The sequence below is a fragment of the Eptatretus burgeri genome, chromosome 12, assembly GCF_056783735.1.
Source record: "Eptatretus burgeri isolate ZD-2024b chromosome 12, Ebu_testis_v1, whole genome shotgun sequence".
NCBI lineage: Eukaryota > Metazoa > Chordata > Myxini > Myxiniformes > Myxinidae > Eptatretus > Eptatretus burgeri.
This window is the reverse complement of record NC_140972.1, coordinates 28,514,386-28,527,761: the sequence shown is the minus strand read 5'-3', so window position 1 is coordinate 28,527,761 and position 13,376 is coordinate 28,514,386. Positions and strand designations below refer to the sequence as shown.

The 13,376-nt window shown below is 40.9% G+C and overlaps 1 protein-coding gene across 15 annotated transcripts in view; it reads right to left on the bottom strand.

Moving 5' to 3' along the window:
• Positions 1-2,906: 2,906 nt before the first annotated feature.
• Positions 2,907-13,376, bottom strand: part of CEP152 (centrosomal protein 152) — a 177,380-nt gene continuing 166,910 nt past the window's right edge. For 12 of the 15 annotated variants that reach the window (XM_085849977.1, XM_085849972.1, XM_085849982.1 and 9 more), the window contains 2 exons: positions 8,398-8,477; positions 2,907-8,277 (listed from right to left, as the gene is read on the bottom strand). In XM_085849977.1, the coding sequence (XP_085706103.1) occupies positions 7,967-8,277; positions 8,398-8,477 (391 nt within the window). In that variant the 3' untranslated portion in view covers positions 2,907-7,966. The remainder of the gene's footprint in view (positions 8,278-8,397; positions 8,478-13,376) is intronic. The other 3 variants (XM_085849983.1, XM_085849986.1, XR_015050285.1) reach the window with 2 other exon arrangements.

Genomic DNA, 13,376 nt, shown 5'->3' with positions numbered 1-13,376 from the left:
TTCTTCTTCTTCTGGTGAAGACAAAATCTTTATGACGCGGCTCTTGGACACATTTGTCCTTGTTATTTTACTGATGATGACCTGCAAAGTGAGACAGCCAGAAAGCAACACTTTGATGGCCCAGACCTGAAAGACATTGTAATCACAGAGGAGAACATGAAGAGAAAAACTGAAGTTAAAGGGCTGCTGGTCTCGATGGCATGCATCCTCTAAGCCTTAAGAAAACTGCAACAGCGATTACAAAGCCCCGACAACTGATCTTCTAAAATTCTCTTGAAACTGGTATATTGCCACAGGACTGAAGATTGGGAGCATAAAACCCATCCATATAAAGGACAGTAGAAAGGCCACTAAGAATTGTCACCCAATCAGCCTCACTTCGGTTGTCAGCAAACTATTGGAGAGTCTTGTGGGAGATGCTATCGTAGAACAAATGATGACCGACAATCTACTTTCAGATTGTCAACATTCAGTAGAGCGCACACCTCATGGATTCATACCTGACAGATCATGCACCACCCAGCTATTTGGTGCATTGGAGAAGCTGTCATGCAAGATGAAAGAGATCCAGTTGATATTCTGTACCTGGAGAATCACTTTTAGAATTATAGTATCCAGATCTTCACCAAAATCCAATCAATTTGTCCTCGTCACACACCCAACCTGTTCACCAAATTTCGTCCGAATCTATTGATAACCTTTTGAGATATCCTGCTCACAGACAGACAGACAGACAGACAGACAGAGGTGAGAACATAACCTCTGTCTATTGGCAGAAATAACAACTTGGATATCACCAAACAAGAGGAGTAACAATCAGATTGATAATTTCATGATAAGACGGGTTTGGAGAAGATCGTTGACAGATGTAAAAAGAGTTAAAAGAGGAGCAGACATCTTCAGTGACCACCAACTACCGATTGCTCATTTGCAACTGAAATGGAAGAGAGCGGGGACATCCACCCAAAGGCGGAAGAGATTTGATGTGGATAAGCTCAGAGATGGGGGATTGTGGGAGAAATACAACACAGAAGTACAGAACAGATTTGCAGCATCAGAAAAACGGAATGGCATTGACTTTGAAGTGATAGATGAAGATTGTATAAATTGATTAATGATGTGTACAGAGAAAGTTATTTGAGTTAGGAAGACTAAAAATAAACCATGGAATCTAATTGAGGAGAGGAAGAAGCTGAAACAAACTAGAAAGTTGCAAAACACAGAGGATAAAGGAAGGACTGCAAAAGAAATGTTATTCAAGACAAAGCTACAAAGAAGGATAAAATCAATGACATGGAGAACATGGCGGAAGAAGCAGAGACAGCAGCTGAGAAGGGAGACATGGCAACAGTTTATAAAACTTACAGTGAGAATGGGGAGGGATCAGGGCGGATGGGGGTAAGCCAGTGAAAGGCCAATAAAGAAGTACACTCACTTCAAAGAGAGAACGGATGGAGAGATGGACAGAACACCTCAAGGTTTTGAATAGAGTGAACAATGACAGACAAGATGATAGAAGAATGGACAGGAAGGGATATACCAATTGAAAAAGGACCAATCAAACAGTCTGAAGTATGTCATGTTATTAAAAGTCTAAAGAATCGGAGGGCACAAGGGGCAGATAACACAAATGCAGAGCTACAGAAAGTGTCAACATATAACCTTACATAGCTTAATAAACGAAACATGGAAGCAAGAAAAAAATGCCTGAGGAATGGAAATGTGATCTAATAATTATCAAACTACCAAAGAAAAGAGACATAACGGATATGGAAACTGAAGAGTGACCAGAATGCGCATTGACAGCAAAGTGGTTTGCAAGATGAAGCAGAACATAATGTAAAAGGGTGTTGACAGCACCATAACAAAGGAACAAGCTGGTTTCAGGAGAAACAGGGTATGCAGGAATCAGATCTCGACATTAAGAACGAGAGAGTTCATAGAACACTTACCCCACGCAGTCTTGAGAAACAAGGAGATGGGCAGGGTCTGCAATCGGCGAATTTGATTGGTTGTAATGACGCAAAATGCTGTAATATTTTGCCCAAGTACTGCTAAACGGAAGGGTTTTGAAAGTGCTAGAAAGGCGATTTGTGTTCTCGTGTTGAAATAATTCAATTAAACAAAATAAGATTTTGAAGGTTGTAGAAAAAAAATTCATAAGTTTATCGCCGTTGATGGTCTTTTACACCACCTTATTTAACAGGATACATTAGTTCTTCACGCAAATTGTTTGTGTCCTTTCTGACATCCTTAAAAACAGGAAGTTTCCTGTTTGGAATGATTTTCAATTTTGTTTCACTGCCAGACAGGCAGCCAGAATAAAATAAACTAGCGATACCCGTGCACATGCACGGGATAGCAGTACAACATAGCTCGTAGCAGAGGACAGACTGTACACGGGGAATGACAAAAATACGCATTGTGCAAAATGCAAGTGGTACTATGGAACGCCAAGACTTCCCAAACATTGTCGGCATGTCCGCTAAGTGCCACAGCAATTTCATAGGGATCGTGTGACGGCGAGCCGAGTTTTTAGTGTGCAAGCTTGGTATTATAATAGAGATTATCACTCCTCTCTGCGCATGTGCAATTGGGTCAAATTCAGAGCCAACATACTGCTAAAGTACAGGTTTGTTTTTCGATTCATGTTCAAAATATAACATTCAATTGAAATGAAGTTGTTCGTCAATAAACTGACGTTTGTAGACAGACAGACAGACAGACAGACAGACAGGCAAAGTGAACCAATTGCTTAACTCCGCTTTTTGTTTGGCGTGCATGGGGGTAACAATCATAAAACAATGCAATGAATGGAATGCAAGCCTTTACCTATCATTCATCGACTTTGAAAAGATGCTTGACAATATGAATAAAGAGGCAATGTGGAAGACACTGAGACTGTATGGAGTACCAAATACATTTGTATTCACGACAGAGTGTCTACAATGGATACAGATGTATTGTAATTTGCAACAATAAGTTGTCATCCAAATTTGAAGTTACTACAGGAGCCAGACAATGTTGAATGTTGTATCCTTTACTATTTTTAATGGTGTTAGACTGGGTGTTGTGGAAAACAAATGAGGAGAGAAGGAATGGGATATCTTGCAGGAACCAATTTTAACAGCTCGAGGAACTCTGCTTTGCAGATGACATCTGTCTGATGTCATAGTTCTTACATAACATGCAGGAGAAAGTGAATAAGCCACAGGACGATGCAGTGCAAGAGGGGCTGAAATTAACACAGCCAAAACTAAAGCATGAAGATACATGCTGCTCACACAAACAACATCATGTGCAACAATTGACCAATCAGAGGTTGACATGTGTTCATAATTTTTGGCCTGTATGGCCTGTGGCCTACACACAGTGGCCTGAAAAAGTATTCATCCCCTCCAAATCTTTCACATTTTCATGCCACTTGAGCTTATTTCATGATGCTTTCAAATCAAACTTTATTATATAGAGTCTTCACAAACTACTCCAAATCGATAACATTTTAAAAATGCAGATAAAATGTTAATAAGTTCGATTGACAGAGAAAATCAGATCATTCTCAGTTGCATAAGTAATGTTTAACCCTAAATCACTTCAGGAGGAATTACTTGTTTGAAAGGTTACAACATAAGTGTAACAGGTTTCACTTGTATGTAATCAATGGTTTAAATTTAAATATTAATCTCCCCCACTTATCTAAGGAGTGTTAAGGTGCAACTCACTTGGTCAACCAACAAGGCAAACATGAAGACCAAGGAGCTTTCCAAAGAAGTCAGACATAAAGTGGTGGAGAAGTACCGTTCAGGAGAGGGTGATAAGAATATTTCAAAGTCACTCATTATCCCTATGAGTACGGTACCTGAAGGACGGTGAAATAAAGGAAGGACATTATTGGATGGTGAAATCCATCATGAAGAAGTGGAAGACGTATCATACCACCCAAATTCTACCCAGATCAGGTCGCCCATCCAAACTCAGCAGCCGGGTAAGCAGTAAACTGGTTCGGGCTGTCCCTGTATATCCAACAATTAATTTGAAAGATCTGCAAGGCTCTATGTCCGAGATGGGGATCAGTGTTCATTAAACAATATCCCATTCCCTTCACAAAGCTAGGCTCTATGGACAGGTGGCAAGAAAGAAGCAATTACTGAAAAAGACGCATCTAAAAGCTCGTATGGAGTTTGCAAAAAAGCATCTTAATGATACTGCAGGCATGTGGAGAAAAGTTTTGTGGTCAGACGAGACAAAAATTGAACTTGTTGGTCTAAATTAAAAGCGTTACGTCTGGTGCAAGCCTAACACTGCACAACACGCAGTCAACTCATCCCTTATTGTCAAGCATAGTGGTGTCAGTATCATGTTACGGCACTACTTTTCATCAGCAGGGACGAGCAAGCTTGTCAGGATAGAAAGGACAATGGATGGTGCAAAGTACAAGATAATCCTTGAAAGCTTGCTTGAGTCAGCCAATAATCTGAAACTGGGTAGGAGATTCACATTTCAGCAGGACAATGATCTGAACTATAAAGCTGAAGCCACACTGGTGTGGCTGAATCAGAAGAAAATAAATGTTCTTGAGTGGCCCAATCAAAGTCCTGACTTGAACCCAATTGAACATATATGGCGAGACTTGAAGATTGCAGTCCATCGATGATCCCCATCAAACTTAGCAGAACTAGCGAAATTTTCACATGAAGAATGGGCAAATATTTCACCATCTCACTGTGTAAAGCTGGTAGAGATCTACCCAAAAAGAATCATAGCAGTCATTGCTGTAAAAGGTTCTTCCACCAAGTCCTGACCTCAGGGGCTGAATACTTTTACAACCATTGAATTTTGATTTGTACATGTGTTTTTGCAGGTATTCCTGACATGTAACTTCCTTCAACTATAACAGTGTTTAGTTTGATCTCCTCGGTTATGAATAAAAAGTTCATTTGGAAAAATTGTTTTACATAATTTGGAATTCATCTAAATGTGGCATTATTGGTCAGGGGTGAATACTTTTGCAGGCCACTGTGTAAGAGGTCCATGGTTACCATAACAGGAGGGAGAGATGCAGATATATTACAATGGATACAAAAGGCAAGGGATACTTTCATGAGACAAAAAAATTGGAAATCAAAGAAATACTGCATGTATAACACCAAAATGACGCTGAGGATCTATGAGGGAAACGGGAGGTCAGTCCTATTTGGATGTGATTCTTGGAAAATCACCAAAGAAATAGCAAACTAGTCTTTCATCTACAGCAGCCATAAGAAAATCTTGAGAATCTTCTGGCCTGACATGGCTCATAAGAAAGAGGTTGAAAGGTTAACATGGAGGAAAAAAAATATCATAGAAGAGATGAAAATCAGGAGGTGGAGATGGATTTTTTACGTGCTATGCATGGGGATCGAGATATACCGACCAAAAAGAGCAATATGGTGGGCACCTGACAGAAAGAGAAGGGTTGTATGGCCAAGAAAGACCTGGCGATGTACCTGGCGATGTACCTGGCGATGAGGAGCAGAAATAAAGGAATGAAGGTCATCTGGAATAAAATCGGAATGTGGGCCCAAAACCAACAAGAGTGGCAAAAGTTCACAAGAAGTTCCACAGTCCAGATGGCAGGAGGCATGATTGAATAACAAGCATAGGCAATGACATACTTTGAGATATTTATCTATACGCTTTCATAATGTACATATGAACAATCGATCTAATGCTTTTATAATATGTCCACACACATGGAATTCTTTAAGCCTAAATTATTTTTCCAAACGTACAAGACTGTTATAAGTCTTGTACGTTTGGAAATTACAGGTGTATACATACACATATGCACCTGGATTTTTGACGGTGCATGTTGAACTCCCAAACCGAATGCACTGTGTGCATGGAAAACGAAATGCCGATTTTGTTGATATGTAACCAACTAACTTTCTTACATACTACTCTGATCAATGTCTGAATGTCCATTATCGCTAATAATCCAACGGATGGACACACTTTATCCTCAACCCCCCTCCTAATTATGAGTCATGCTATGGAGCTGGTTGTATTTTTAGCTCAGCCATTACAGTCATCTCACACTGAAGAGAAGGAATTTTCATTGGCCATTTTACCAAGGCTAATCGGACTTGTACTTTGTGGAAAGAAATTATAATATTGCACGAGGTGTGACGTGTTGTACGTTTTCAGTTTATTAACAAAATCGCAAGTTGAAAATTGCTTATTACAAAATACATGTGAATTTAATACGTTTAAAATGTGTTTAACATTGAGCTGTATGGAATAGTTAATCACCAACACGAAAACACCACATTTACCAAACACATGGAAGAAAGAGTCAGCTCTTCATTGGATGGTGAGACAGTGGCAAGACAATTGAAGCCAAGTGTATTTGACTCTTGCCTGGCACAGTAAAGGACATCGAGGAATACAGAAATGAGTCAGTTTCTGCTCTTTTCAAGTACTTCCATGCCTTAATGGATGCCAAGTCTGCTGATCTAGTGGAAGTGCTTATTGAAAGGGAAGACTTTCTTGAAAATCCTGATCAAGAAAAGTGCACCCTATAAGTGTTCAATTCAGATTTATGGTCAGAGATCATCAAATCCAGAAGCCATTAATTGTCAAATACCGTTCTGTTGGTGCAAACTGGATTAGTATTGCCCACAAACTCTACCGAGTGTGAGAGAGGCTTCTCTGTCATGAAGATCACCAAGAGTGACTGAAGAACCAAGTTGTGTGCACAGCCTCAAGTCTCTGACGTTCAACACATCAACTGTAAACGATCTGTTTCAGCTGACAATCCTGACAAGGCCATCAAATTATGGTGGCTTGGAGGTAAATGAGGCAGAAAGTCATGCACTAAACCGTATGGTTCAAGATCTGTTATATCTTCAGAAAGTTGCAGGGACAGCCACTCATTGATTTTTCATCATACTTTGGATTCTGAATAAAACATGGACACACTTTTCATCAAACTGATTTGATAAAGCAACTGGAGATTGACATTTGGCATGCAATTAATACAGTAATCCCCCCATTCTCGCGGGGGTTACGTTCCAAACCTCCCCGCACTCAGTGAAAATCCGCGATGAATGGACGCCTCCCGAACAAATCGACTCGTCTGGTCTGGTCAGTTTGGGAGTGATCGGGTTTGAGGTGCCTGAGATCGACTCGTCTGGTCTGGTCGGTTTGGCAGTGATTGGGTTTGAGGTGCCGGAGATCGACTCGTCTGGTCTGGTCGGTTTGGCAGTGATTGGGTTTGAGGTGTCGGAGATCGACTCGTCTGGTCTGGTCGGTTTGGCAGTGATTGGGTTTGAGGTGCCGGAGATCGACCCGTCTGGTCGGTTTGGCAGTGATTGGATTTGAGGTGCTGGAGATCGACTCGTCTGGTCTGGTCAGTTTTGAGGTGCTGTGTACGAGCAGTGCTCGTCCAACGGCGGCAAACCTTTTTCCTTCCCGAAGCATATCGAGCACCTTAACCTTCTCCTGGAGCGTCAGGACTTTCCTCTGGCACTTCGGTACCTTGCCAGAAGCCTAAGAAGGTGCAGGGCGTTTGGACGGCATCGTGGGGCTTGGAGAAAAAACGTAGAAAATATTCGAAGTTCCCAAGCGAAACATTGTCTCTTGCGTTGTGTGACTGGTCGAGCACCACGCGTTATAATTTATTGCTTAAATAATTTATGTTTTATATATTATTACCGCGATGTACTGGGGGAATCCGCAGAAAAAAATAGTTACGTTCCAAGGGAAAACCCGCGATGAACCGGGGGCGCGATAGGTGAACCGCGATAAAGCGGGGGTTGACTGTATTTGATTTAAAAAAATGGTGATTAAAACTGGATGCACAACAAAAACTGCACATCGCCTGATACATGAAATGGTTTATGGCCCATTTGATGCGTGTAAAATGATTTCTGTGCACCTGTATTTCTTAATTTTTGTGCACACTGTGCATGAAAAGTTTATTCATTTATTCCATCCCTGGTTCTACAATTGGGCTGCCAAACAATTGAGTTTGTGTTTCTGAAACTACAGGCTGACTCCACTTACAATCAGCCAGCTGTTCAAATTGCAAACTCAAACTCCTGACCGATTGCTTTTCTCCTGGATAGGTCGACAACGCTCCTTCCATTTGGCTTGACACACCCTTGCCCCTCCCTGCAACTTTCCTTCCTGGCCCATCTCCATGCTGCTCCTCTGCAAAATTGTTTTGGTTAGCCAAAATGGCCACCTGTTCACGGCTGAAAATGGGCACCCACTCCGTCCTCAGCTCTGCAGCACCTAAATGCATGGTAAAGGAAACCAGAAAGAGGACAGCATTTTAAGTGAAGGCTCGCAAGCAGCATTACTTTACTATGATGCAACTTAAACACATTTAGGTCTTTCACAGAGTTTACTTACGAGAACAGTTATTTGTTCCACGATTTGTAGATAGAGTTGAGGAATCACCATGAGATGACATCTGCTGACAGTCTGTGATCCTAAAAAGACAACACCAGCTAGACCATGCTCCCATTCTTAAAGGCTTAAAAAACAAAAACAAAAAAAACATTCACACTACTGAAATGATATTTGTACAGTCTAATGTAAAACATACATTTCATAATCTTCGATTCAGATTTTCAAGAACTGTATACCCGAGATGAGAATTATTTTTTAAATTTCAGATGCACACTTGGATTCCTCCCCAACAGCCAACAAAGCTCTACCATGTGACCTGGCATTTTATCAACTTTGAGACAAAGTACTTAAATGGACCCCGTACTTGCAGGAGCAAATTTATGGGAAAATAAATGGTTTACGGCTTTACGCAAACCTTGCTCCTTAATGTTGATGACATGTTCTTGGCATTTAATCATCCAATTCATATCAATATAATTATTTGAGGAAAGGAGGCCTCTTAAGCAATAGTGTCTTCATAATCTCAGCATGCTTTGTTGCATATCCTGAACCAGCTGATTTTGCTTACTGGTACTCGTTTGATAATTATTCAACCAATGTGATGTGGTTCCACAGGACAATAATTTCATGTTTACACTTGTGTTCAAACAGCCAATAGATTATCCCATATAGGTTGCTCGTAAACATGTTTCATATGCTGTAACTGCCTATGAGAACCTGGTTATGTGCAATAAGCAAATATGTAGCTACTCAAAACAGTGGCAAATGGTATGTACGTTCGAGGCCAGAATAAAATTGTCCCCTTTTTGCATTCTGGCAAGCTTTTGGCTTTCTTAGATACTTCAATAAGTACTTTATACTTTCAGGCCAGAGTCAAAATGAATTGGCATGGAGTTTCGATCTTGTTGGTGTGACCACAAAATAAACAAATCAAAGTTCAGCCATCAACCACAAAGCTTATGACAAATGTTTTGGGACCTCACCATTTGAATAATGTGTAAATTAATGAACATGGGTGGGGGGGGGGGGACCCATCAGTGTTATTCAATCAAGTGCAACCGGCAATAAGCAGACGATGGCGAGGTATGCAGTTTCCAAGGTGCTACTTCACTGTCGGATCAGATTTTGCCCTCACACAGAAGATGTGACTATGATTGCTCAAGCAGAGATGGGTTGGGAATTTTTTTACATTCCTCAATACTGTTCAGATTTGTCACCTTGTGATTGTGTGTGGCCTAGCAGGATAGCCTTGAACAGAGGTGGGGAACCTTTCCTAGTCTGAGGGCCGTAACAGCTATTGTTAAAATTGGTGCAGGCTGGATACATGCTTCGTGATTTGTTAGTAATTTAAACGGTACTGAACAGATGCAGATAAATAAGTTAATTAATTCTGACTTCTGCCTGAAAAGCACAGCACTCCAAGTCAACTTTCTGATTCTTAGGCCTAGGTCACATTTGCCACGGCGGCCGTGGGGTCTCCAAAATCTACGGCCACTTGCAATTATACGGCGGCCGCAGTATTTCCACGGTCACACAATGTAGCAGTCACATATGTTTTTATTTTTCGGGGAGCTGCACGGCATATTTATAAATTGTGGAGACCGAAAACGTGGGGTTGCCGTACGGTCTTTGATTTGACGTCGCAAGGTGCCTGCATGGTGCCCGCAAGGTGCCCGCAAGGCGACCGCAGGGGGGCCCTAAGGCGAACGTGCGGCCAGACGGACGGTAACGAATGGGTTTTTTCATTTTTTTTTTTACCAGTTTTTTTTTCGGCTTGTCGAATTGCTACGGCGAACGTAGAAATGAAAAAAAGTTATAACTCCGCGTTATAATTCCACGGCGACCCTACGGCCTGTAAAATATAGCCAAATGGTGTAGGGCCACCCTGAGGCCACCTCAGAAACTCTGCGGCCGCCACACGTTTCTGTCAATTCAGAGGGTGTACGGCCGCCGTATCCTCGCCGTAGAGCAAATGTGACTTAGGCCTTAGGTCTTAGAAATTGTGGAGACAAAAACGTGGGGTTGCCGTACGGTCTTTGATTTGATGTCGCATGGTGACCTTAAGGGGGCCCTGCGGCGGCCATAGAATTTTCAAGGCAGATTCAAGGTAGCCTCAAGGTGCCCGCAGGGGGCCCTAAGGCGAACGTGCGGCCAGACGGACGGTAACAAATGGGTGAATTTTTTTATTTTTTATTTTTACCATTTGTTTTGTTTCGGCTTGTCGAATTGCTACGGCAAATGTAGAAATGAAAAAAGTTATAACTCCGCGTTATAATTCTACGGTGACCTTACGACCTGTAAAAGATAGCCAAATGGCGTAGGGCCACCCTGAGGCCACCGCAGAAACTCTGTGGCCGCCGCACGTTTCTGTCAATTCAGAGGGCGTACGGCCGCCGTATCCTCGCCGTAGAGCAAATATGACTTAGGCCTTAACGTTCACCATTCTAACAACCATGACCAATAATATATGTTTTTTAAAATCCACTTATTTCACCACCTTTTGTCTCAAATTGTGCAGACTTTTATTTTTTTAAAGGCCATGGTAATACAAAATAATTTGTACTCACTTTTATCTCAAACTTTAGGGTGATACACTGGCAACAAATCTGCCTAAGATACAGAGTACATGTGTGGTTGTGAAGCTAGTCTTTCCTGTTTACTTCCTGCCAAGACTGATGTTATTGCTTGTAGCTGTGAATATAGTTATATACAAATTATGAGGATTAAATAATAAAGTGCGTGACTTCATATTCCAAAATAATTTTTCTTTATCTTCTTTTCCTTCTTGTGCTATTATGTGTACACATTGCCGAGGCCAATCTGGATGGGTGACCAATCCGACACAGGATACTCGACTGCAAGAGCAGGAACTTGTAATTTATTCAGGGTGGCACTCACGATAGCTCGCCTACTCTGCATGAAGGACACCATGGGGTCTTTAACAGCCACCAACTAATGCTAACAAATGAAACACCGAATTTAATGTCCATCAAAGAGACGGAGCATGCATTGATGAATCAATCTGCATGCAAAATACAAGGATGGCAGTTTATAGCTGGGTCGAGATTTGAATCCAGGCTCGACAGCTCAAAGGAAAGTCTGCACACCTCCAGTCCTTATACTATGAGCCGTTCCTACATAATGGCTACATAAACGAGAACAGCCACTTTCTAACTGCTGGCCATGATGACCGGGTACCCAGACGTCCGCCTTTGATACAACATGAGACTTAAATGATAGTCGCAAAGTTTCGCATCGATAGGAAAAGTGGTTCCAGAGAAAACAATATTTAATATTGTTCTTGATTCCAACATGGCTGCCAAACCATGTGACCTATCAATTATTCATGACAAACTTATATTCACTACCCTTGAGCAATACTTTTATGAAGTTTCCCCTTGATCTGTTGAGCCGTTCTGTTGAAGAAGATGTTTGAAGGTTTTAGGGTAAATTCAATATGGCCACCAAACCATGTGACCTATCAATTAGAAATTAACAAACTTGTGAAAGGATGTCTTGGGGAAAGTGTGTGTGAATTTTTGCCTCAATCTGTCTGGCCATTCTGGAGAAGAAGATTTTTAAAATTCATTAATTTTCAATCCAAGATGGCTGACGAACATTGTGATCTCTGACATCATAAATTTATATTCTGCTTCCAATCTTGTAGTGGAACAAGTTTGGGAAGTTTCGTGTTTATCGGACAAGGTGCGTTTTTCTATCCAAGACGGCCGCCAAACCATGTGACGTGTAACGTCATAATTTTTAAAGTATATGCAGGCATGGGGGTAGATTATAGTAGCCAAGTTTTGCTTCGATAGGTTATGCGGTTCCAGAGAAAACATTATTTAATGTAATTCTTGAATCCAACATGGCTGCCAAACCATGTGACCTACCAATTAGAAATTAACAAAATTATATTCACTACTCGTGTGCAATACGTTTTTGAAGTTTCCCCTTGATCTGACCAGCCGTTCTGGAGATGTTTGGAGGTTTTAAGGTAAATTCAATATGGCCGCCAAACCATGTGACCGATAAATTAGAAATTAACAAACTTGTAAAAGGATGTCTTGGGGAAAGTGTGTGTGAATTTTTGCCTCAATCTGTCCAGCCATTCTGGAGAAGAAGATTTTAAAAATTTATTAATATTCATTCCAAGATGGCTGACGAACCATGTGACCGATGGCATCATAAATTTACACTCTGCCTCCAATCCTGTACTGCAACACGTGTGTAGAAGTTTCTTATTAATCAGATAAGGTACGTTTTTCTATCCAAGATGGCTGCCAAACCATGTGACTTGTGATGTCATAATTTTTACCATGTTTGCAGATATGATGTTAGATGATAGTTGCAAATTTTCGCTTCAATAGATTAAGCAGTTCCAGAGAAAACATTATTTAATATTTTTCTTAAATCCAACATGGCTGCCAAACCATGTGACCTATCAATTATTCATTAAAAAACTTGTGGAAGAATGTCATGGGGAATGTGCACTTAAAGTTTTGCCTCAATCTGTCCAGCCATTCTGGAGAAGATGCTTGAAGGTTTTAGGGTAAATTCAATGTGGCCACCGAACCATGTGACCTATCAATTAGAAATTAACAAACTTGTGAAAGGATGTCTTGGGGAAAGTGTGTGTGAATTTTTGCCTCAATCTGTCCAACCGTTCTGGAGAAGATTAAAAAAAAAAAAATTCAAAATAAGATGGCTGCCGAACCAAGTCACCTATGACATCACAATATATTTTTTTATACGGTGAATTGTTGTGCAGATGATGCTCAAGAAATTTCAGATTTTTCATATGTAGCGTTGTATTTGACAAATTTTCACCGGGATAACGCTTCACTGATGACGTCAAAAAAAAATCAGCCCTCTTCCCCATTGGGAGGTCATTACAATGTATGAAGCAAAATATTTTTCCATTGCACCGTTTCAGAGATACAGAGGTCCAAAGTTTATCGGTTTTTTCAAGATGGCGC